Source organism: Amphiprion ocellaris, chromosome 6 (assembly GCF_022539595.1).
Source record: "Amphiprion ocellaris isolate individual 3 ecotype Okinawa chromosome 6, ASM2253959v1, whole genome shotgun sequence".
In the NCBI taxonomy this organism is placed as follows: domain Eukaryota; kingdom Metazoa; phylum Chordata; class Actinopteri; family Pomacentridae; genus Amphiprion; species Amphiprion ocellaris.
The window spans coordinates 263,315-287,565 of record NC_072771.1 but is presented as its reverse complement, the minus strand read 5'-3'; the positions used below and the strand labels follow the sequence as shown (position 1 = coordinate 287,565).

Sequence of the window (24,251 nt, the reverse complement as noted above, 5' to 3'; positions counted from 1 at the left end):
TCGCTTCATGAGAATCTCAGTTTTGCTGATTTGTGGCTGAATAACGTCTGAGTCCTGAATGAACGAGCGGACCCTGAACGCGCCGCAGCGCCCGTTGAGCTCGTTGTCATGGAAACGGAAACAAACGGTCAAAACGGCTGAGCGGAGTCGGTACCGACAGGTGAGTTTACAGGACAGAAACAGGAACAGAACCGAGAAAAACACTTTCTGAGACCGTGGGGCAGCGCTTCCTCCCCGCAGCAACTCACTGCTCCAGCCGGGAAACGGAGCCTAACCGTAACCAGCCGGATCTGAGGAGCGGCAGCATGTGTGAGAGCAGAGCGGTTCCGAGCGGAGAGGTTTACCGGCAGCTGTTTGACGCTCAGGTGGGTCCCGGAGCTCCAGAGACAGCAGCAGGTTTCTGGTACCAGGTTCTGTCTGTGAAGCAGGTAACTGTGTTTCAGGTGCAGCTGTCCAGGTGTCTGCTGGCTGGACGCAAAGACACGAGGACAGACTGTCTCTCTGCTGAGGACAGTAACACCAGCAGGTAGACACACACCTGTCTGTCCTCATTCATGTCCATCAGTACATTCACATCATTACAGCGTCTGTCTGTCTACCTGCCTGTCTGTCTGCCTACCTGTCTGTCTGTCTGTTTATCTACATGTCTGTCTGTCTGTCTATCTACCTGTCTGTCTACCTGTTTGTCTGTCTGTCTGTCTGTTTGCCTGTCTGTCTGTCTGTCTGTCTGTCTGTCTGTCTGTCTGTTTATCTACGTGTCTACCTGTCTGTCAGTTTATCTATGTGTCTGTCTTTCTGTCTGTCTACCTGCCTGTCTGTCTGTCTGTCTGTTTATCTACATGTCTGCCTGTCTGTCTGTCTGTCTATCTACCTGTCTGTCTACCTGTCTGTCTCTCAGGTTGTGCTCTTCATCCAGCAGGGCGCAGCAGGTGGATGCTGATGATGTCATTGATGATGTCAGCAGACTTCCTGACTGTCTGGGTTTGTATCATCAGTTTCTGTGACATTATCATTTGTTTACATTCTAGCTCCTCCCTCCTGATGACATCACATAGGTCACTAAAGAGTGAGCTCAGATTGGTTGCAGTCAGTCATGTGTCAACCAATCAGCTGTAACCCCTCCCCATACTTTCAGTGGTTGATCATCCGAGCTCTGACATCATCCAACGTCTGACAGAGAAAAGCAGGAAGAGACATCAGGAAGCTCTGAAGCAGCTGGACGCACACCTGAAGCACCTGTCACATGTACGCACACCTGACAGATGTTTGCTGGCACTCTTCAGCCCTGAGTCTCATAGTTTTTGGTCCACAGGTTGATCTCAGGTGTTCTTCTCTCAGGTGTGTGAGACTCAGGTGAGGACCGTCAGTCAGCAGCTGCTGTCCTCTCTGCAGGACACTGACCACAGATTGGACATCCTGAAGGTCAGAATGGATCAGATGGAACACCTGGAACATGTCAGTGTACAGGTAGGGGAACACCTGGAAGCTGAGGTGAAGCGATGAAAAGCTTCCAGCAGCTGAACTGAGCTTCAGCCTCAGGTGTTGAATGAGCAGTTTCCAGGTAAAAATCTTAATAAAATGTAAAGAAAAAATCATCAACAGAACCCAACATCTATCTATCTATCTATCTATCTATCTATCTATCTATCTATCTATCTATCTATCTATCTATCTATCTATCTATCTATCTATCTATCTATCTATCTATCTATCTATCTATCTATCTATCTATATGTGTCCAGGAGGTGGACGTTCTATAATCCATATCTCTATGTGTCCAGGAGGTGGACGTTCTATAATCCATATCTCTATGTGTCCAGGAGGTGAACGTTCTATAATCCGTATCTCTATGTGTCCAGGAAGTGGACGTTCTATAATCTGTATCTCTATGTGTCCAGGAGGTGGACGTTCTATAATCCGTATCTCTATGTGTCCAGGAGGTGGACGTTCTATAATCCGTATCTCTATGTGTCCAGGAGGTGGACGTTCTATAATCCGTATCTCTATGTGTCCAGGAAGTGGACGTTCTATAATCCGTATCTCTATGTGTCCAGGAGGTGGACGTTCTATCATCCGTATCTCTATGTGTCCAGGAGGTGGACGTTCTCTGGGATCAGGTGCAGCAGGACGTGAATCTGAAGACATCCAGAATCTCTGAGCTGAACCTCAAACTGAGCCGCTGTGAGAGACGACGAGCAGCCGAGGTTCTGCAGAAACATCTTGTTCATATTTCAGAGGAACCCATTAGAACGTATACTGCAGTACTTACTGCTGAACCTTTACTTTAAACTGAGCCGTTTTACTTTGCAGTATTTATACTTTTACTCAAGTAAAGGATCTGAATACTTTTTACACCACAGTTACCTTCAGGAACAGAAAGACAGCAGCTGGAGAAGAAAGATAGACCTAAAGCAACAGAAGACCCGACAGAAACTCTAGAACCAACTAAAGAGACTCCAGAAAGACCTAAAGAGACTGTAGAAGCACCTAAAGAAACTCTAGAAACACCTAAAGAAACTCTAGAACCACCTAAAGAAACTCTAGAGCCACCTAAAGAAACTTTAGAACCACCTAAAAAACTCTAAAAACACCTAAAGCAACTCTAGAATCACCTAAAGAAACTCTAGAATCACCTAAAGAAACTCTAGAATCACCTAAAGAAACTCTAGAACCACCTAAAAAGGCTGTAGAACCACCTAAAGAAACTCTAGAACCACTTTAAGAAACTCTAGAACCACCTAAAGAATCCATAGAACCATCTAAAGAAACTGTAGAACCATCTAAAGAAACTGTAGAACCATCTAAAGAAACTGTAGAACCACTTAAAGAAACTGTAGAATCACCTAAAGTTATTGTAGAACCACCTAAAATAAACGTAGAATAATTTAAAGAAACTCCAGTAACACCTAAGAAATTGTAGAAAGAGAAACAGAAATGTTTGTTGTGTCTTCTTGTAGATCGGAATTGTTTTCAGGAAGTTCTGCCACCTGCTGGAGAACATGGTCCAGCCTCCAGCTGAGGTTCTCACACTGATCCACGCTGAGGTTACGGTAACTCAGAATGTTGTTTACTGCTGAGAATAGTTGATGTTTTATGGTTTACACTCGATAGATGTAGTTCATGTTAATTTTTTGGGTTTACACCTGAATGTTCTGTGGTTCTGCGTTGAGGAGCAGAGCTGTAAAAACTGTCAGTTCTCTGTGTGTCTCAGATGCTGAATCAGTCTCTGCTGGCGAACCGTCGCAGTGCCGCTCGACTGCTGCTGCTCCTCCAGGAGCAGAACCTCCAGCAGGAGTCACTCCTCCGATGGCACTGGGAGGACTGTCAGGACCGCTGGAGGAGGACCAGGGTGAACCAGCTCATAGACCAGTTCAGGTGGGTGGAGACCCAAGACATAGACAGGTCCAACCAGAGGCAGAATCACGGGGTAGACAGGTCCGACCGAAGGGAGAACCAGGATGTAGACAGGTCCGACCAGTGGGAGAACCAGGACATAGACAGGTCTGACCAGAGGGACAACCAGGATGTAGACAGGTCCGACCAGAGGGAGAAACCAGAGGGAGAACCAGGACATAGACAGGTCCGACCAGAGGGAGAACCAGGGGGTAGACAGGTCCGACCAGAGGGAGAACCAGGACGTAGACAGGTCTGACCAGAGGGACAACCAGGATGTAGACAGGTCCGACCAGAGGGAGAAACCAGAGGGAGAACCAGGACATAGACAGGTCCGACCAGAGGGAGAAACCAGAGGGAGAACCAGGACATAGACAGGTCCGACCAGAGGGAGAACCAGGGGGTAGACAGGTCCGACCAGAGGGAGAACCAGGACGTAGACAGGTCCGACCAGAGGGAGAACCAGGACATAGACAGGTCCGACCAGAGGGAGAACCAGGGGGTAGACAGGTCCGACCAGAGGGAGAACCAGGACGTAGACAGGTCCGACCAGAGGGAGAACCAGGACGTAGACAGGTCCGACCCTAGGGAGAACCAGGACGTAGACAGGTTCGACCAGAGGGAGAATCAGGGGGTAGACAGGTTCAACCAGAGGTGCGTGTCAGTGTTGTGTTGTATAGCAGGTTCAATCGGACTGGAGGCCAGTGCAGAGTAAAGGACTGGGTTGATGTGATTGTTAAAAGACGCTGCAGCATTTTGAACCAGTTGCAGGCGGTGGATCGATGACTGGGAGATGCTAATATAAAGTGCATTGCAGTAGTCCAGTCTGGAGCTGATAAAAGCATGAATGCTTTTTCAAGGTCAATGCGGTTTAAGAAAGACTTGACTTTGGTTAAAAGACTTGAATTGAAAGAAACTTGCTCTGACGACAATATCAGTTAGTCTGTTGAATTTCAAGTCCCTGTCAAATATCACCCCAAGATTTTCGACCGCAGGACTCAAAGTCATTGAACTGAAACTTGATGGATCGGTATCAGTACCCCAAACACCCTGCATTCAGTCTGTCCTCATTTAGAAGTAAGAAATTGGATGACAGCCACTCCTTAATGTCCCTAATACAGCTAGTTACCCTACTTAGTGCCTCACTTCACTGTATGGAAGGACCGCAGGGTCCACCATACAGGAGGGCCGTACGGTCTACCCTACGGAAGGACCCCACGGTCCACCGTACTGGAGGACCGCAGGGTCCACCGTACGGGAGGACCGCAGGGTCCACCGTACTGGAGGGCCGCAGGGTCCACCGTACGGGAGGGCCGCAGGATCCACCGTACTGGAGGGCCGCAGGATCCACCGTACTGGAGGGCCGCAGGGTCCACCGTACGGGAGGACCGCAGGGTCCACCGTACGGGAGGACCGCAGGGTCCACCGTACGGGAGGGCCGCAGGGTCCACCGTACGGGAGGACCGCAGGGTCCACCGTACGGGAGGACCGCAGGGTCCAGCAGCACTAGGATCACAGGACACTTGGTATCAACCGACGTTGTGTATCAATGTTGTGTTGTGTATCATGTTGTGTATCTGTATTGTGTTGTGTATCAGGTTGTGTATCAGTGTTGTGTTGTGTATCAGGTTGTGTAACAGTGCTGTGTTGTGTAGCAGGTTGTGTCTCAGTGCTGTGATGTGTAGCAGGTTGTGTATCAGTGCTGTGATGTGTAGCAGGTTGTGTATCAGTGCTGTGTTGTGTATCAGGTTGTGTATCAGTGCTGTGTTCTGCAGCAGGTTGTGTGTCAGTGCTGTGATGTGTAGCAGGTTGTGTATCAGTGTTGTGTTGTGTATCAGGTTGTGTATCAGTGCTGTGTTGTGTAGCAGGTTGTGTGTCAGTGCTGTGTTCTGTAGCAGGTTGTGTATCAGTGTTGTGTTGTGTATCAGGTTGTGTATCAGTGCTGTGTTGTGTAGCAGGTTGTGTGTCAGTGCTGTGTTCTGTAGCAGGTTGTGTGTCAGTGCTGTGTTGTGTATCAGTGCTGTGTTGTGTTGTGTATCAGGTTGTGTATCAGTGTTGTGTATCAGTGCTGTGTTGTGTTGTGTAGCAGGTTGTGTATCGCTGAGGACCAGCTGACTCCAGATCAGCTGATCACACAGACTCGATCAGATGTGACTGAACGCCGTCTGGACGCCATCTACAGCATCTGGTAACAGCCAATCATAATGGTCCATTTCTACCAGCTCTGCCCCTCTACTAGTTATCCAATCACATCGTCTCATTGTTTTTGTAGCTCCCTGGTACCGCCCACCTGCTCCACTGTTCTGGTCTGTGATTGGTTCGACCAGCTGACAGCCATCAATCAGCAGATCGGTAACTGCAGCCGTCGTCGTCATAGAAACACGTTTCATAACAGCTGCTCAAGTTGTTGGTGTGTGTGTGTGTGTGTGTGTGTGTGTGTGTGTGTGTGTGTGTGTGTGTGTGTGTGTCTGTGTCTGTGTGTGTCTGTGTCTGTGTGTGTGTGGTCAGAGCGTTTCCATGGTGACCTCCTCCATCAGCTGCGGTGTTCCTGTGAACAGTCGTGGAGGTGTCGGCTGGAGCAGGTGGATCGTTGTCAGGTGATGGATCAAGTTCATGGATAATTTAGTTCTTATTGGGAACCCAAACGCTCTGTTAAATATTTGGACTGGATTTTTGGAATTCCAGATGTTTTCAGGCCTGGAATTTTTTGTATTTTCACGCTCAGATCAACCAGTGAAGCATTTTAATGATTTGATATCTCCAGAAATAAAACTCCCACAGACCTGAAATGTGGTGAGAACATAGACAGATGTGTTTATAACTACTGGACCTTCAGAATGGAAAGTAAAAGTACTAAACCTCCGATCCAGGCTGGTCTAGTGTCTCCATAATGTTCCTGTTAGTGTCTATCTATGGATCCATATTTCTACTAGAATCCAGTCTTTGGTCCACATTTCTCCAACTGTTGAGACTCTAACATCAGTAGAATCTGATGGGTTACAGTTGGACCAGACGAGGTTCCAGTTTTTAGATGTTCAGACTAAATGTTGATGTGGACTCATTGGTAGGAACCAGAACCTGGAGTTCATAGAGGTCTAGGTCTTCATAGAGGTCCAGATGTTCATAGAGGTCCAGATGTCAGTGTTTTAGAGCTACAAGCTGCTTCATGTTGATTCGTGTTTAATTTTACTGAAGGTTTCTGAACAGAAACTGATGATAATTCAACACAAATATCAATAAATCTGATGTTCTTGAAACACACCAGGATCAGTGGAACAGGAGATCAAAGCTGCAGTGAAAGACTTATCGTTCCTCAAAGGATTCACATTTCATTTGTCTGCAGAAAAGAAAGTCTCTGTTGATGTGAGTTCTGCTCCTCCTAGTTGGAGCTAGATGGAGACAGAACGTGAACGTTTGGACCAGCAGAGATCAGATGGAGAACATCACTAGCTGTCATTCAGGTTACATTTTTTTCCATCTTCAAGGTCCAGAAAAGAAACGGTTTCCTCTGCTGGATCCATTCAATCACTGTGATCTGATCGAACTCTTCTGTCTGTTCTCACCACATTTCATGTCCGTTAGTTTAATTTGTGGAGAACCTAAACCTTTAAAAGCTTCACAGGTTCATCTGAAGCGTGAAAATATAAAAATCTCAGGTTTGAAAACATGAGATTCTCAGATTATTGATGTTGGGTCCCAAACAACGGACCAATCAGCTGTGTGCAACAGTGTTACCATGGCAACACCGTCTGTCCTGCAGGAGGCGCTGTCTGCTCTGAAGCTGTCAGAGCAGGAGGTGAACCACATCATCAGCTCTCAGCTCCTCCCTCTGACTGGACGACGGCAGCGTCAGGATGAAGAGCGATTGGCTGCTTTAGACGTAACTCACACACACCGTCCTGTTACTGCAGGCTGAAGCTGAGCATGTTCAGTGACTGTCCTCCTCACCTGTCTGCAGGTGTGCTGCGACTCGGCAGCCCGTCACGCTCTCCGCCTCAGCAGGTGTGTCTTTGCTGTGATGCGAGCAGCGGCGTCACTATGGGAGACGCACAGCCGCAGATTGGAGAGGAGAGAAGAAGAAGTGCAACGACACCTGGACGAGCTGAGGCGCTCGCAGCAGCAGCACATACAGGTGAGCTCTCTGAGAGGGCAGGGCTTGTCAGCAGCCACTCTGTCCCATGATGCTTTGCTGCTGTGTTGTCAGGAGCAGAAGGTTGTTGTGGACGAGCTGTTGGGTTGTCTGAGGCAGGAGAGCAGCGAAGACGCTCTGAAGACCTCTCTGGACCAAATCGTCCTCCACCTGCAGGACGTCACGGACAGGTAAGGAATTCACCTGGTCCAGTTCAGAGAGCCGAGTAAAACCAGGAAGACACCAGCAGTAAAATCAACCAACTAACCACCTAGATAACTAACTAACCAACTAGCTAGCTAACTAACTAGCTAACTAACTAACCACCTAGCTAACTAACTAGATAACTAACTAACCAACCAGCTAACTAACTAACTAACTAACTAACTAACTGACTAACCACCTAGCTAACTAGCTAGATAACTAACTAACCAACCAGCTAACCAACCAGCTAACCAACCAGCTAACCAAGCAACTAACTAACCTCCTACTTAACTAACTAGATAACTAACTAACCAACCAGCTATCCAACTAACTAACTAACTGACCACCTAACTAACTAACTAACTAACTAACTAACTAACTAACTAACTAACTAACTAACTAACTAACTAACTAACTAACCATGAGCTAACTAACTAACTAACTAACTAACTAACTAACTAACTAACTAACTAACTAATTAGCTAACCCCCTAGCTAACTAACCAGCTAACCAAGCAACTAACTAACCTCCTACTTAACTAACTAGATAACTAACCAACCAGCTATCCAACTAACTAACTGACCATCTAACTAACTAACCATGAGCTAACAACTAGCTAACTAATTAGCTAACCACCTAGCTAACTAACCAACTAACTAACTAACTAACTAACTAACTAACTAACTAACTAACTAACTAACTAACTAACTAACTAGCTAGCTAGCTAGCTAGCTAACCAACAAGTTAACCACCTAGCTAACTAGATAACTAACTAACCATCTATCTATCTATCTATCTATCTATCTATCTATCTATCTATCTATCTATCTATCTATCTATCTATCTATCTATCTATCTATCTATCTATCTATCTATCTATCTATCTAGTTAACTAACGTACTAACTAATTAGTAACTAACTAACCTCCTACTTAACTAACTATATAACTAACTTGCTAACTAACTAACTAGATAAGTAACTAACCAACCAACCAACCAACTAATTACCTGTCTAAATAACTAGATAACTAACTAGCTAACTAATTAACCACCTAGCTAACTAACTAGATAACTAGATAACTAACTAACCAACCAGATAGCTAGCTAGCTAACTAACTAACTAACTAACTAGCTAACTAGCTAACTAGCTAGATAACTAACTAACCAACCAGCTAACCAACCAACTAACTAACTAACCTCCTACTTAGATAACTAGCTAACCTACCAGCTATCCAACTAACTAACTAACTAACTAACTAACTAACTAACTAACTAACTAACTAACTAACTAACTAACTAACTAACTAACTAACTAACTAACTAACCATGAGCTAACTAACTAGCTAACTAATTAACTAACCACCTAGCTAACTAACTAACTAACTTACTAGCTAACCACCGAGTTAACCACCTAGCTAACTAGATAGCTAACTAACTAACCAGCTAACCATCTATCTATCTATCTATCTATCTATCTATCTATCTATCTATCTATCTATCTATCTATCTATCTATCTATCTATCTATCTATCTATCTATCTATCTATCTATCTATCTATCTAGTTAACTAACTAACGTACTAACTAAGTAACTAACTAACCTCCTACTTTACTAACTAGATAACTAACTAACTAACTTGATAACTAGATAAATAACTAACCAACCAACCAACTAATCACCTAGTTAACTAACTAACTAACTAACTAACTAACTAACTAACTAACTAACTAACTAACTTGATAACTAACTAGATAACTAATTAACTAACCACTGTGTGTATTACTGTGTGTGTGTGTGTGTGTGTGTGTGTTACTGTGTCGGTGTGTGTTACTGTGTCGGTGTGTGTGTGTGTGTGTGTTACTGTGTCTGTGTGTGTGTGTGTGTGTGTGTGTGTGTTACTGTGTGTGTGTGTGTGTGTGTGTGTGTGTGTGTGTGTGTGTGTGTGTAGTTGCAGACGGTGTGTCTCTGCTCAGTGTTCCGTGTTGGATTCTGTTCCGTCTCTCTTCCTGGAGGAACTGTTCTCCTACAGCAGCAGCATCAGCTCCTTCTACCAGCTCAGCCACTCCTACAGACCGGTAAACACGGCAACTCCACACCTGGTTACCACAGCAACCCAAACCTGTTACCCATTGACATGAACAGTATGACAGTAAAACAGCTGATTCTCCTCAGAGTCCAGAAGAACTGCAGAACTTCCAGCTATCAAACTCCACCTGCCAGGACCATCTGGACCACCAGGACCATTTGGACCAAAAGGACCATCTGGACCACCAGGACCATCTGGACCACCAGGACCATGTGAACCACCAGTACCATCTGGACCATCTGGACCACCAGGACCATCCTGACCATCTGGACAGCCAGGAACACCAGGACCATCAGGACCATCTGGACCACCAGGACCATCTGGACCATCTGGACCACCAGGACCATGTGGACCACCAGGACCATCTTCACCATCTTGACCATCTTGACCACCAGGAACACCAGGACCACCAGGACTACCAGGACCACCAGGACAATGTGGACCACCAGGACCATGTGGACCACCTGGACCTGGGTCAGTCTGCCTCCGTTCAGCCTCAGACTCTGGAAGTGATCCAGCCCGAAACACTGAAACCAGAGATGACTGAGAAACATCCAATCAGCTGTCAAAATGATGCAGGGCCCGCCCAGGACTCTCAGGATTGGCTTACTGAGGTGAAATTGATCAGTGATTGATAATCAATAATCATCTGCATATTGGTTCAGAAAATACATGTGTGTGTATTTTCGTGTGTGTTTACAGGCAGAGACGTCCCTAGTGGAACTCTGTGACATCAGCACCTATGTCACCTTTACATCATCAAGAGGCGTGGCTTACACTGGCCCCGCCTTCCGATGCCCCTTCCCCAACCTACCAGACAGCCTGCACACATCTGAGACCGCACGCCTGAACCTGTTCCCCCAAGAGCTGCTCACACACACACTGACCAGGTACACACACACACACACACACACACACACACACACACACACACACACACACACACACACACACACACACACACACACAGTAACACACACACACACACACACTCACACACATGCACACACACACACACACACACACGCACACACACACACACCAACACACCTGCACACACACACACACACACACACACACACTGCGCAGGTACACACTGTGTGTGTGTGTGTGTGTGTGTGTGTGTGTGTGTGTGTGTGTGTGTGTGTGTGTGTCTGTGTGTGTGTGCAGGACCCGCACTTTGTTCCTCGATCACCTGGAGCAACATTTCCATGACGTCCTGAGCTCAGTCGTTTTCATGGCGACAGAGAGGAAGGAGGCACTGCACTCAGAGCAGGAAGTCCAGCTGCAGCAACTGAAACCAGCACACGTCCAGACCCACATCTACCAGCATCGCCACGGTAACACCACTACCTGTTGCTCAGAGAACACCTGAACACCTGCTGGGAGGGGACTACTGCTGGAATCTGAACCTGTTGACTTGTTGTGTTTGTAGCGGAGCTGCAGCTGCACCGGCGGCGAGTGGACATGCACTGTGAGGATGTGTTGGACGTGTTGACCTCCTGCAGGATGGAGCTACAACAGCTGCAGGTCTCCATCAGCAGGAAGAACCAGGACTTCGCCACCGCCCTGTCCACCATGGAGGACGGCATCCAGACAGCCGACAGCAGCCGACGGTAACACCTGACCTCAGATCAGCTAACCTCAGATCAGCCGACAGTAACACCTGACCTCAGATCAGCTGACCTCAGATCACCTGACCTCAGATCAGCCTACAGTAACACCTGACCTCAGATCAGCTGACCTCAGATCAGCCGACAGAAACACCTGACCTCAGATCAGCTGACGGTAACACATGACCTCAGATCACCTGACCTCAGATCAGCCGACGGTAACACCTGACCTCAGATCAGCTGACCTCAGATCAGCCGACAGTAACACCTGACCTCAGATCAGCTGACCTCAGATCACCTGACCTCAGATCAGCCTACAGTAACACCTGACCTCAGATCAGCTGACCTCAGATCAGCCGACAGAAACACCTGACCTCAGATCAGCTGACGGTAACACATGACCTCAGATCACCTGACCTCAGATCAGCCTACAGTAACACCTGACCTCAGATCAGCTGACCTCAGATCAGCCGACAGAAACACCTGACCTCAGATCAGCTGACGGTAACACATGACCTCAGATCAGCTGACGGTAACACCTGACCTCAGATCAGCTGACCTCAGATCAGCCGACGGAAGCACCTGACCTCAGATCACCTGACCTCAGATCAGCCGACGGTAACACCTGACCTCAGATCAGCTGACTTCAGATCAGCTGACCTCAGATCAGCTGACTGAGTGTTAGTGAGGCTGACTGCAGTGTGTGTGTGTGTGTCTGTGTGTGTGTGCACAGTCTGGAGGCCCTTAGTTCCACCCTGCAGGACCGTCTGGACCAGTATATCAAAGACACCCAGCAGCATCAGAGCGGCTTCAGACAGACGGTCCAGGTCCGATTGGAGGAGACCAGAACCAGAACCACCCAGCTGCTGAGCTCCTTCAGGTAACCTCACCTGAACCCCAGCAGGTTCAGGTGGGTTAGGGTTAGGGTTATGAAGCACCTGAACCCCAGCAGGTTCAGGTGCTTCATTTTCAAGTCCTGCAGCTCCACGGAAACAGAACAGCCATGACGGGTCGCCAATAGGTTCAGAAGGTCCAATTAAAGAGTCTCCTGAGACCTGTTTCCTGTTCTTACAAACTATTTCCTGTTTACAGACTGTTTCTTGTTTCCTGTTTTGCAGACTATTTCCTGTTTCCTGCTTTTACACACTCCGCCCGGTGGGCCCACCACCCACCGGGCAGGAAATCAGGGTCGGGTTGTCCACCAGGCAGTAGGCAGGAGTGGGCGTCTAGGCGCACCGTCCCCTGGTGGCGTAGACTAGCTATTGGGACATGGCACGTCACCTCACTGGCGGGGAAGGAACCCGAGGTGGTGGAGGTGGAGGTGGAGCGATACCGGCTAGATATAGTTTGGCTCACCTCCACACACAGCAAGGGTTCTGGAACCAGAATCTTGGAGAGGGGTTGGACTCTCTCCTTTTCCGGATTTGCCCAGGGTGAGAGGTGGGTGTGAGGATACTCAAGAACCCCTGGCTGAGTGCTGCTTTGTTGGAGTTCTCCCCGGAAAACCAGAGGGTCGCCTCTCTGAGGGGAAACTCTGACTGTTGTCTGTTCTTATGCACCACCAGCAGTTCAGAGTATTCGGCCTTCTTGGAGTCTCTGGGAGGTTCCTGGAAGGGGTACCGCCTGGGGACTCCATAGTTCTCCTGGGGGACTTCAACATACATAACAAACACCATGTTGGAGCATGGTTGGAGCATGAGGTTCTCATAAATGTACCTGGTACCAGAGAGCACCTTAGGTCAAAGGTCCATGATCGACTTCATAGTCGTATCATCAGACCTGCAGCCGTATGTTTTGGACACTGAAGAGAGGAGCAGAGCCGTCAACTGATCACCACCTGGTGGTGAGTTGGATCTGATGGAAGACTGCTGGACAGACCTGGTAAACCTAAACGTGTAGTGAGGGTGAACTGGGAACATCTGGTGGAAGCCCCTGTCCATGGAGTTTTCAATTCCCACCTCCTGACGAGTTTCTCCTGCATCCCGGAGGAGGTTGGGGACATGGAGTCTGAGTGGTCCATGTTCAAAGCCTCCATTGCTGAAACAGCTGTTAGGAGCTGTGGTCAGAAGGTCACTGGTGCCTACTGCGGTGGCAACCCAAGAACCGGCTGGTGGATACCAGCGGTGAGGGAAGCCATCAGGCTGAAGAAGGACGCTTTTCAGGCCTGGCTGGTTCGGGGTCTCCTGAAGCAGCTGATGGGTACCGGTTGGCCAAAAGGGCTGCAGCTGCAGCAGTCGCGGAAGCTAAAACTCGGGTATGGGAGGAGTTCAGAGAGGCTATGGAGAAGGACTTTCGGTTGGCCTCAGGGAAGTTCTGGCAAACCGTCTGACGCCTCAGGAAGAGGAGGAAGGGTTTTCCCCAGGCTGTTTACAGTCGGGGTGGAGAACTGTTGACCCATACTGAGGATATTGTCAGGCGGTGGAAAGAGCACTTTGAGGAACTCCTGAACCCGATAAACACATCCTCTGTGGAGGAGGCAGAGCCTGAAGACTCAGGGGAATCTTCATCCATATTTGTGGCAGAGGTCGCTGAGGTAGTTAAGAAGCTCCTCGGTGGCACCAGGTGTGGACGAGATCCACCCTGAGATGCTGAAGGCTCTGGACATTGTTGGACTGTCTTGGCTAACACGTCTTTACGATGTCGTTGGGCATCGGGTACGGTGCTGTGGAGCGGCAGACCGGGGTGGTGGTTCCCATTTTCAAAAAGGGGGTCCAGAGAGTGAGTTCCAACTATCGGGCTATAACACTTCTCAGCCTCCCCGGGAAAGTTTAATCTAGGGTGCTGGAAGGGAGGCTCTGACCGATTGTAGAAACTCAGATCCAGGAGGAGCAATGTGGAATCCATCCTGGTCGTGGAACGGTAGATCAGATCTTTAATGTTGTGGAGCTGCTTAGGGGGTCATGGGAGTTCGACCTGCCAGTCAACATTTGTTTTGTGGATCTGGAGAAGGTCTATGACCATGTCCCCCTAGGGGTTCCGTGGAGGGTACTGAGGGAGTATGGGGTACCGGGCTCACTGATACGAGCCATTCGGTCCCTGTACAACCAAAGTGAGAGCTGTGTCCACATACTAAGAACAAAGTCAGACTCATTTCCAGTGGATGTTGGACTCCTCCAGGGCTGCTCCTTGTCTCTGATCCTGTTTGTGGTCTTGATGGACAGGATCTCAAGGATCAGCCGGGGTGAGGAGGGTCTCTGGTTTGGGAACCTCAGGATCACATATTTGGTTTTTGCAGATGATGTGGTTCTGTTCGGTTCCTCAGACCTTCAGCAGCACTGGAGCGGTTTGCAGCCGAGTGTGAAGTGGCGGGGATGTGGATCAGCACCTCCAAGTCCGAGGCCATGGTTATCTGATGGAAACCAGTGGATTGCTCCCTCTGGGTTGGGGGGGAGTTGCTTCCCCAAGTGAAGGAGTTCAGTATCTCAGGATCTTGTTCATGAGTGATGGGAAAATGGAGCTAGAGATAGACAGGAGGATTGGTGCAGTGTCAGCAGTAATGAAGGTGTTGTACCGAACTGTCGTGGTGAAGAGGGAGCTGAACCTCAAGGAGAAGCTCTCAGTTTACCATCCATCTACGTTCCAACCCTCACCTATGGTCATGAGCTCTGGGTAGTGACCCAAAGAATGAGATCGTGGATACAAGCGGCTGAAATGAGCTTCCTCCATAGGGTGTCTGGACTCAGCCTTAGAGATAGGGGGAGAAGCTCAGACATCCAGAGGGAGCTCGGAGTAGAGCTGCTGATCCTTCATCTCTAAAGGGACCAGCTGAGGTGGTCTGGACATCTGATTGAGATTCTCCAGGGAGACTTCCTTTGGAGGTTTCCTGAACACGTCCTCCTGGGAGGAGACCCCGGGGCAGACCCAGAACCCACTGGAGGGATTATATATCTCATCTGGCCTGGGAACACCTCAGGATCTACCAGGAAGAGCTGGAAAGTGTTGCTGGGAGAAGGAATGTCTGGAATGACATGCTTCATCTGGTGCCTCCACGACCCGACCCCGGATAAGAGGAAGAACATGGATGGATGAATGGATGGATGGATGGTTGGATGGATAGATGGATGGATAGATGGATGGATAGATGGATGGATGTTCTTACAGACTGTTTCCTGTTGTTACAGACTGTTTCCTGTTTTTACAGACTGTTTCCTGTTTTTACAGACTGTTTCCTGTTTCCTGTTCTTATAGACTGTTTCCTGTTTTTACAGACTGTTTCATGCTTCCTGTTTTTATAGACTGTTTCTTGTTTCCTGTTCTGACAGACTGTTTCCTGTTTTTACAGACTGTTTCCTGTTTCCTGTTTTTATAGACTGTTTCTTGTTTCCTGTTCTGAAAGACTGTTTCTTATTTCCTGTTTTTACAGACTGTTTCTTGTTTCCTGTTCTGACAGACTGTTTCCTGTTTTTACAGACTGTTTCCTGTTTCCTGTTTTTACAGACTGTTTCTTGTTTTCTATTCTGACAGACTGTTTCCTGTTTTTACAGACTGTTTCCTGTTTCCTGTTTTTATAGACTGTTTCTTGTTTCCTGTTCTGACAGACTGTTTCCTGTTTTTACAGACTGTTTCCTGTTTCCTGTTTTTATAGACTGTTTCTTGTTTCCTGTTCTGAAAGACTGTTTCTTATTTCCTGTTTTTACAGACTGTTTCTTGTTTCCTGTTCTGACAGACTGTTTCCTGTTTTTACAGACTGTTTCCTGTTTCCTGTTTTTACAGACTGTTTCTTGTTTTCTATTCTGACAGACTGTTTCCTGTTTTTACAGACTGTTTCCTGTTTCCTGTTTTTATAGACTGTTTCTTGTTTCCTGTTCTGACAGACTGTTTCCTGTTTTTACAGACTGTTTCCTGTTTCCTACTTTTACAGACTGTTTCTTGTTTCCTGTTCTGACAGACTGTTTCCTGTTTTTACAGACTGTTTCCTGTTCTCATAGACTGTTTCCTGTTTTTACAGACTGTTTCCTGTTTTCTGTTCTTACAGGCTGTTTCCTGTTTTTACAGACTGTTTCCTGTTTCCTGTTCTTACAGACTGTTTCCTGTTTTTACAGACTGTTTCCTGTTTCCTGTTCTTACAGACTGTTTCCTATTTTTTCCGGCTGTTTCCTGTTCTTACAGACTGTTTCCTGTTTTTACAGACTGTTTCCTGTTTGTACCGACTGTTTCCTGTTTGTACCGACTGTTTCCTCTTTCCTGTTCTTACAGACTGTTTCCTGTTTTTACAGACTGTTTCCTGTTTCCTGTTCTTACAGACTGTTTCCTGTTTTTACAGACTGTTTCCTGTTCTTACAGACTGTTTCCTCTTTTTACAGACTGTTTCCTGGTTTTACAGACTGTTTCCTGTTCTCATAGACTGTTTCCTGTTTTTACAGACTGTTTCCTGTTTTCTGTTCTACAGGCTGTTTCCTGTTTTTACGGACTGTTTCCTGTTCTTACAGACTGTTTCCTGTTCTGACAGACTGTTTCCCGTTTTTACAGACTGTTTCCTGTTTCCTGTTTTTACAGACTGTTTCTTGTTTCCTGTTCTGACAGACTGTTTCCTGTTCTTATAGGCTGTTTCCTGTTTTTACAGACTGTTTCCTGTTTCCTGTTCTTACAGACTGTTTCCTGTTTTTACAGACTGTTTCCTGTTCTTACAGACTGTTTCCTGTTTTACAGACTGTTTCCTGTTTTTACAGACCGTTTCCTGGTTTTACAGAGTTTTTCCTGTTTCCTGTTCTTACAGACTGATTCCTGTTCTTACAGGCTGTTCAGTGAAGGAGGAGATGTTGCTCCTCAGGAGTTGAGAATGTTCCAGAGGAGGCTGAAGGAGGAGACCAGGAGGATCAGTGTGACTGAGGCGTCCATCTTCTCAGAGCTGGAGATGTTTGAGTCCAGGAGTCTGCAGCAGGTGATGAAGCAGAAGATGATCCATGAACAGACTGATGGTTCCATTTATGGACAGATGTTCTCAAGATGTTCTCCAGATGTTCTCCAGATGTTCTCCATGTTTCAGCAGTCTGACTGCTCTGTTAGTGTCTCTGCTGGCCTGAAGGCCTCAGATGTTCCTCAGTCAGTATTTAGATGTTCCTCAGACAGTATTTCGACGTTCCTCAGACAGTATTTTGACGTTCCTCAGACATTATTTAGACGTTCTGGTTCTGCAGGTTCCTGGATCAGTCTCTGGTCCTGTGGCTCTTTATTATTTATTATTTTCTACAGACTGGAAACATGACATCTGATGGAACACAGCTCCAGGATGGAAACCTTTCCTGTTGATCAGATGCTTTAATTGAACAGACAATAGGTTATTGCTCAGATCTTGGGTTATTGTTCAGATGTTTGGTTACTGATCAGATGTTGGGTTATTGATCAGATGTTTGGTTATTGATCTGAAGTTCGGTTATTGATCAGATGTTTGGATCCTGCAGGTGAAGGAGGTGTCAGCTCACTTTGAGGAGAATTTGTCCTTCCTGAAGTCTGAGCTGGAATTCACGGACAAAGTCCAGAAGATTTTCAGGAGCACAAAAGTTTACATCAAATCAGAGGTATCTGTCTGCCTGTCTGTCTGCCTGTCTGTCTGTCTGTCTGTCGTCTGCCTGTCTGTCTGTCTGCCTGTCTGTCTGTCTGTCTGCCTGTCTGTCGTCTGCCTGTCTGTCTGTCTGTCTGTCTGTCTGTCCGCCTGTCTGTCGTCTGTCTGTCTGCCTGTCTGCCTGTCTGTCTGTCTGCCTGTCTGTCGTCTGCCTGTCTGTCTGCCTGTCTGTCTGTCTGCCTGTCTGTCTGTCTGTCTGCCTGTCTGTCGTCTGCCTGTCTGTCTGTCTGTCTGCCTGTCTGTCTGTCTGTAACCTGTCTGTCTGTCTGTAACCTGTCTGTCTCTGCAGGCAGCCAGCAGTAACCAGCAGCAGTCTTTGATCAGCAGCAGGTTGGACGATCTGAGGAGAATGATGGAGTCCACACAGGTACGCAGTACTACTGCAGTAGTACTGTAGTAGTACTGCTGCAGTACTACTACAGCAGTAGTACTGTACTACGACAGTAGTACTACAGTACTACTACTGCAGTACTACTACTGTAGTAGTACTACTACAGTAGTAGTACTGTAGTAGTACTGCAGCAGTACTACTACATTACTACTGCAGTAGTACTGTAGTAGTACTGCTGCAGTACTACTACAGTAGTAGTACTGTACTATGACAGTAGTACTACAGTACTACTACTGTAGTAGTACTACTACAGTAGTAGTAGTACTACTCAATAAAGGGATGGTTTTCGCCTGATTAAGTCGTTTCCATCTCTTACAAAGTCATATCGTTCAAAATTAAAACATTAGGTGTGTTTCCTCATGAAACACACCTAATGCAGTAGTACTGTAGTAGTACTGTAGTAGTACTACTGCAGTACTACTACAGTACTACTGCAGTACTACTGTAGTAGTACTGCTGCAGTACTACTACAGTAGTACTACTACAGTAGTAGTACTGTAGTAGTACTGTAATCCCACAGCTCTAGTACTTTGAATGAGTATATAATTGTACTGTCTCACCAGTTCAGTCATACATTAAGCTGCTGTACTGACAGAAGACGTCCGACTCTCCTGCAGGTGTCTCCAGATCAGGTGTTTCCTCTGCTGTCCTCAGTCAGTGAGGAATTCAGAAAGCGCTGTCAGTACCTGGAGCTGGTGGGTTATCTCCTGTCTACCTGGACCATCTGTTGTCTACCTGAACCACCTATGGTCTACCTGCTGATGATGTGTTTGTGTCTTCAGGATTCTTCTCTGCAGGACGTTCTCATCCCATCCACCTGTCCTAAAGTCATGAAGCAGGTGCGTCCGGCTCCGCCCTCTGGCTTACTGCAGCCCAGCAGGACAGGTGTGGACCTCCTGGACGACCCCGTAGTGGACGTCATCAGGTCCCTGAACAGGCGAGTGCTGTAGGATGCTGCTGCTGGTGTCAGAGCTTCCTGGTGATGGAGACGTCTAAATGTTGTCCATCATGTTGTCTGCAGGTTGAGTGAGGACAGCGACCAGAGAGGAGCTGCAGGTAAACAAACACCTGGTCCACCTTCTGGTGGAACCACAACTTCCTGATTTCATTCCTCAGTTTTATTGGTCCTGATGGGATGTTTTCAGTGGTTTGTGTGTCTGCAGGTGAGAGTCTTGTCCAGCATCAGCAGTCCGTCAGTACGCTCAGGTAAACGCTCGTACAGGTGTGATGTGGAACCAATCAGTGACTCCCTCAGACACAGCAGCAGCAACCTCCTCTTCACTGCTACAAACACCTCATGTTATCTCCTCAGACCTCTTCTAGGTTCTCAGTCATCCAGGTCCAGGTGGTCGTTGGACCTTCAGGAGGAACCAGCTGGAGGTCAAGAATCTCCAGCTGGTTCCTCCTGAAGGTCCTCCCATCTCCTCACCCTTTAGATGTTTTTCTATCTCCATGTTTCCAGACTTTTCCTCTCTACTCTGCTCTTCATCAGTAGATGTCCCACCATGCTGGATGGATCTCTAACAGCGTGCTCCTCTGTTCTCTGTTTCTGATCCATGCTGATTTTATTCTGCTGAGGTTGAACAAGGAGGGAAGATGTTTTGGGCTTTTTTTCTCCTGAACACATTTTATTTCTGGAGAGTTTTTAACTAAGATGTGATGTTTAGACATTTTAAGGAGATGCTCAGATTTGTGTCAGATTTTTATTTTCTGATGGAACATCACACATGATACGTTGGTTGGAAAGTTGAAGATCCGACCATTCTGTCTCTCCAGTCTCTGGCTGCCGAATGGGGTCATTTTTAAACTCCAGTGGAAACACTCAGGAGCTCTCACTCCTTCACATTTCTACTGAAGGAACGTTTGTCCACTCGGTGATGTGTTTCGGCCTCTAGGTTCACCAGGAGGAACCAAGAAACCAGATGTTATTGGGGGTTGAACCAGTTTATTGCTTGGTGATGAAATTAACACAAAAGAACAGCGATAATACAAACAGCCAGTGGGCGTGGCTAAATAAAAAATCCAAATAAAACCAAAGACGAACAGAGTTCTGAAAACGTGCTAACTCCCAAGCAAAATGTAAACACAAAGCAACACAAACCAAACAGGTGCTACAGAACCAAACACACGGAACACGAGAGCTTCTCACCGAGTTAGTAGCTGCTAACAGAGGAACCACCAGGACCAGCGGTTCACCTTAAATCCGTCCTTCTAGCTTCAAACTCTCCAGGTGTGATGAGGCTGCAGCTGGTTGGATGAAGGTGGAGAGAACCGGGTGGTGGCCCAATCAGACAGGTTGGGAGGCAGGGAGAACAAGGGCTGGAGGGCGGGTCTTCAGATGACTGACAGCTGGTCCTCCACAGGTCATCTCCCCACACAGTGCCTTCAAAAGTCCACCACCATAGTGAGACGGCACTTGATCAGTTTTCTTCGAAGAGCTGCTATCCAAACTTTCTGAGGCCGTCTCTGAACATCTCAGTCAGGTTTGGAAGTGGTCTCTGTGCAGCGATGCTCTGCTCCCTGAGCTCCTGCAATGCTCCAATCTGCTCTGGAATTAGGGCTGGACCCGAATATCCAGATATCCGAATATTCGGTCGTTACGGTGGTATCCGAATATTTATTTTGAGATCCGAATATGTGGTCACCCCCTCCGTTGGACGATGTCGCATGATCGTTATTCGGCTCGTCAATTCGCACACTCCCCTTCCGTCAGACATTGCAAACCGATCGTAATGTGTGGCTCGCTCCGTTCTGTTAGGTTCCGTCTGTCCGTCCCCCACCGTCAGACGCTGAACCGAATATTCGGATATTCATCATTAATCGGGGCCGGATATCTGGAGTCCAGAAACTGCTATGTGGGGCAGCCCTATTGGAAACAGATCAGCTCCATCAGCTGGACCTTCACTGAAGGTTGGATCCTCCAGCTGCTAACTGACACAAAGTTGCAGCTCTATGGAGGAACTACCGATGTTCCAGAAACATCGGGAACCAGAACTTCCTCACCTGGTCGCTGACTGCTTCTGCTGCACAGGTAGAACACAGGTAGAACACAGGTAGAACTCAGGCAACCACGGTGCTCCAGGAACAGTCACGGAACTTTGTGATTGCACCTTGAATGAAGAACAAACTAATCTTCATCCAGCTGAGAACTTTAGTTGGACACTTCAGGAAGCAGAACTTCTAAACACACAGCGTGTGTTCCTAAGCTGAGTGTGTCTGTGTGTCAGTGTGAAGAGGAGCTGCAGGTCCATCAGGACAGACAGAAGGTTCCAGATGTTTGGACCTAAACCAGAAGCAGAACCAACCACATGGTGAGTCCAGTCTGGTGTATCCAGGTGTGTTCAGGTGTGTCCAGGTGTGTGTTCAGTTGTGTCCAGGTGTGTGTTCAGTTGTGTCCAGGTGTGTTTAGGTGTGTCCAGGTGTGTGTTCAGGTTTAGTCCAAGTGTGTCCAGGTGTGTCCAGGTGTGTGTTTAGGTGTGTTCAGGTGTGTCCAGGTGTGTGTCCAGGTGCGTCCAGGTGTGTGTTCAGTTGTGTCCAGGTGTGGTGTTTTTGTGTTTCAGTTCCTTCAGCTCCTCAGTGAACTCTATGCTACAGAAAACAAACGACGACCTGCTGCTGCTCGCTGAGGTAACTCACACCCGTCAGCTACACACCTGCACTATACTCATTACACTGATGACTGACAGGTGCACCTCACCTGTAGAGGGGAACCCAGTTTCACTCTGACCACAATCAAGCCGCAGTACAACCGTCTCCTGTCTCCTCCAGGACTTTTACTGCAGCCATCGTGTCACCAGGTCTCAGATACTTCCTGACTCTGTGGACCAGTGGGCTGACAGCATGCAGCAGCGGCTGCTGGGATACCAGGAAGAAGCCCAGAGGTTTCTGAGCATGAGCAGAGAGGGTACACTCACACACCTCTTCCTGTCTTTATGGCTTTATGAGGACCTAAACAGAACCTGAACCTGGTTCTGATTTGAACCTGGTTCTGGTTCTGTCTGTGTATCAGAGGCGGTGCAGCAATGTTCTGTGTTGGGGCAGCTGCTGCATTCGTTACCTGCAGTTCTGATCCATAACCACGAGCGACGGCAGGAGGCGGAGCTTAGAGAAGAGGTGGGCGGAGTCAGGCAGCAGCTGGAGGAGATGCTGACCACCAGCGAGAAGGAGAAGGTACCAACCGGAAACACACAAGGACCACTGGTCAGCTGGTACAGCGTCTGTGGTTGTGTGTTACTGATAGTGTGTGTGTGTGTGGTTGCAGGGTGTGTGTGTCTCTCGGCTGCGGGCGTCTTTCAGTCCGGTGGAGCTCCAGACTCTGGTCAGCAGGGAGGAGCAGCGACAGCAGCAGCTGCTCAGCATCACCTGCAGCACACACCTGAAGATCCAGGTAGGAGGGGTGGAGCCACTGTGACACCTGTTCTCACCTGTCTGCCCTGCGTCCTCATGCTGTGTGTGTGTCTCTGTGTGTGCAGGAGTGCGTGCGAGTCAGAGGGGAGGAGTTTGTGACATCACTGGTGTCTCTGATGGAGAAGCTGCTGCGTGAGTTCGACAAGCTGCTGACTCCTGCAGGTAACTGTGTGACCTCACTGTCACCAGGACCACACCTCTTCTGACCTCATGACCTTCAGGTGTGTTCTGATTCCACAGAAAGCGATGACAGAGATGTTACCATGGAGACAGAAGCTGAAACAGGAAGCAGGTAACAGACAGATCAAATCATAATCTCCTCCTTCACAATAGCAGCATTACAGCACCGTCACTGTGTGTGTGTGTGTGTGTGTGTGTGTGTGTGTGTGTGTGTTGCCATCTAACAACAACAGCACTGCTGACCCACCATCCTCTGTTGCTACAACAACATCAGCATCCTCCACCACAGTCAGGTGCATCATGGGACATCCGAGTATCACTGAGCAGAGAGAAGCTGCTGTGAAGGTAAAGACACACACACACAAACGCACACGCACAGTATAAACAGTGAATATGATCAACATGTGTTGACATCTGTGTGTGTGTGTGTGTGTGTGTGTGTGTGTGTGTGTGTGTGTGTGTGTGTGTGTGTGTGTGTGTGTGTGTGTGTGTGTGTGTGTCTGTTAGCGATTCCAGCAGCTGATCAGCTCAGAGTTGTCACTTTCAGATGATGACAAACGAAGACAACTGAGTGAACAACAAACCTGGAACACACACTGGAGACAAGAGATACACACTCAGAAAAGCACACACCAGCAATAACACACTCACACACATACATGTCTACATTACCAAGAGTGGTCCATCACGCTAATCTACCAACAGGGGTTCAGTGGGTCTAATTAGTTTCAGAAATCAAACATCAGTTAAAATCAAAATGTACTTTTTCATAATATAACTGCAAATGAGCAGTTTTGTTAATTAAGAATAAAATGCCAAGTGGGGATCAACAACCCTAAGTGATGTCTCCTATCATACAGGTAGCCTTAAATAGAACTGTGTGTTAGCACAAAGTGAGCCAGTGCTAAGTCTTTAAAAAGTGTAGCTGAAAAGTTTTAAACATTCTGACAAGTAGCACACACTCTAAAACACATATGCCAGCTGACATGAAGGCAGTAGCTAATTGTCTGTTGTTGCTGTTTGCTGTAATGTCATCAGTTTGTTACTAAAGTTAATCTAAACTCCCTTTTAGTGTCCATCAACCCTCATCAGTACACATGACAAAACCTACTTCATCCCCTACCAGGGTCAAGCTGGAACCCCGGTAGTATTTCATCTGTTTCACATTCCTGTACCCGTCCATATCCTCTCAATGTATATTTTCTTAAAATGTGTGTCATCTATAGATGCTAATATGAAAGAAACAATGAAATTACTATTGATCATTACAAACGTGTATTGCTTAGA

General features: G+C 47.4%; 1 protein-coding gene across 4 annotated transcripts; it reads left to right on the top strand.

Annotated features, from left to right (window-relative positions):
- Nucleotides 1–121: 121 nt before the first annotated feature.
- Nucleotides 122–24,251, top strand: ccdc180 (coiled-coil domain containing 180). 4 transcript variants are annotated; one of them, XM_055011568.1, is made up of 36 exons: nucleotides 122–365; nucleotides 444–526; nucleotides 899–981; nucleotides 1,136–1,245; nucleotides 1,339–1,467; nucleotides 2,094–2,204; nucleotides 2,958–3,050; nucleotides 3,212–3,375; nucleotides 5,480–5,581; nucleotides 5,666–5,745; nucleotides 5,902–5,990; nucleotides 7,154–7,273; nucleotides 7,352–7,525; nucleotides 7,598–7,713; nucleotides 9,674–9,800; nucleotides 9,898–10,425; nucleotides 10,514–10,701; nucleotides 10,982–11,151; nucleotides 11,247–11,427; nucleotides 12,158–12,304; nucleotides 17,161–17,305; nucleotides 17,826–17,942; nucleotides 18,276–18,353; nucleotides 18,995–19,072; nucleotides 19,160–19,314; nucleotides 19,399–19,433; nucleotides 19,523–19,583; nucleotides 21,605–21,688; nucleotides 21,938–22,004; nucleotides 22,146–22,281; nucleotides 22,387–22,547; nucleotides 22,639–22,764; nucleotides 22,850–22,946; nucleotides 23,025–23,076; nucleotides 23,198–23,309; nucleotides 23,472–24,251. In XM_055011568.1, the coding sequence occupies exons 1-36, from the start codon at nucleotides 306–308 to the stop codon at nucleotides 23,604–23,606; spliced, it is 4,494 nt and encodes a 1,497-aa protein (XP_054867543.1). In that variant the 5' UTR covers nucleotides 122–305; the 3' UTR covers nucleotides 23,607–24,251. The 4 variants fall into 4 exon arrangements, with proteins under 4 accessions (XP_054867543.1, XP_054867542.1, XP_054867541.1 ...); XM_055011567.1 differs by having other exon boundaries at nucleotides 920–981; nucleotides 7,352–7,713; XM_055011566.1 differs by having other exon boundaries at nucleotides 917–981; nucleotides 7,352–7,713.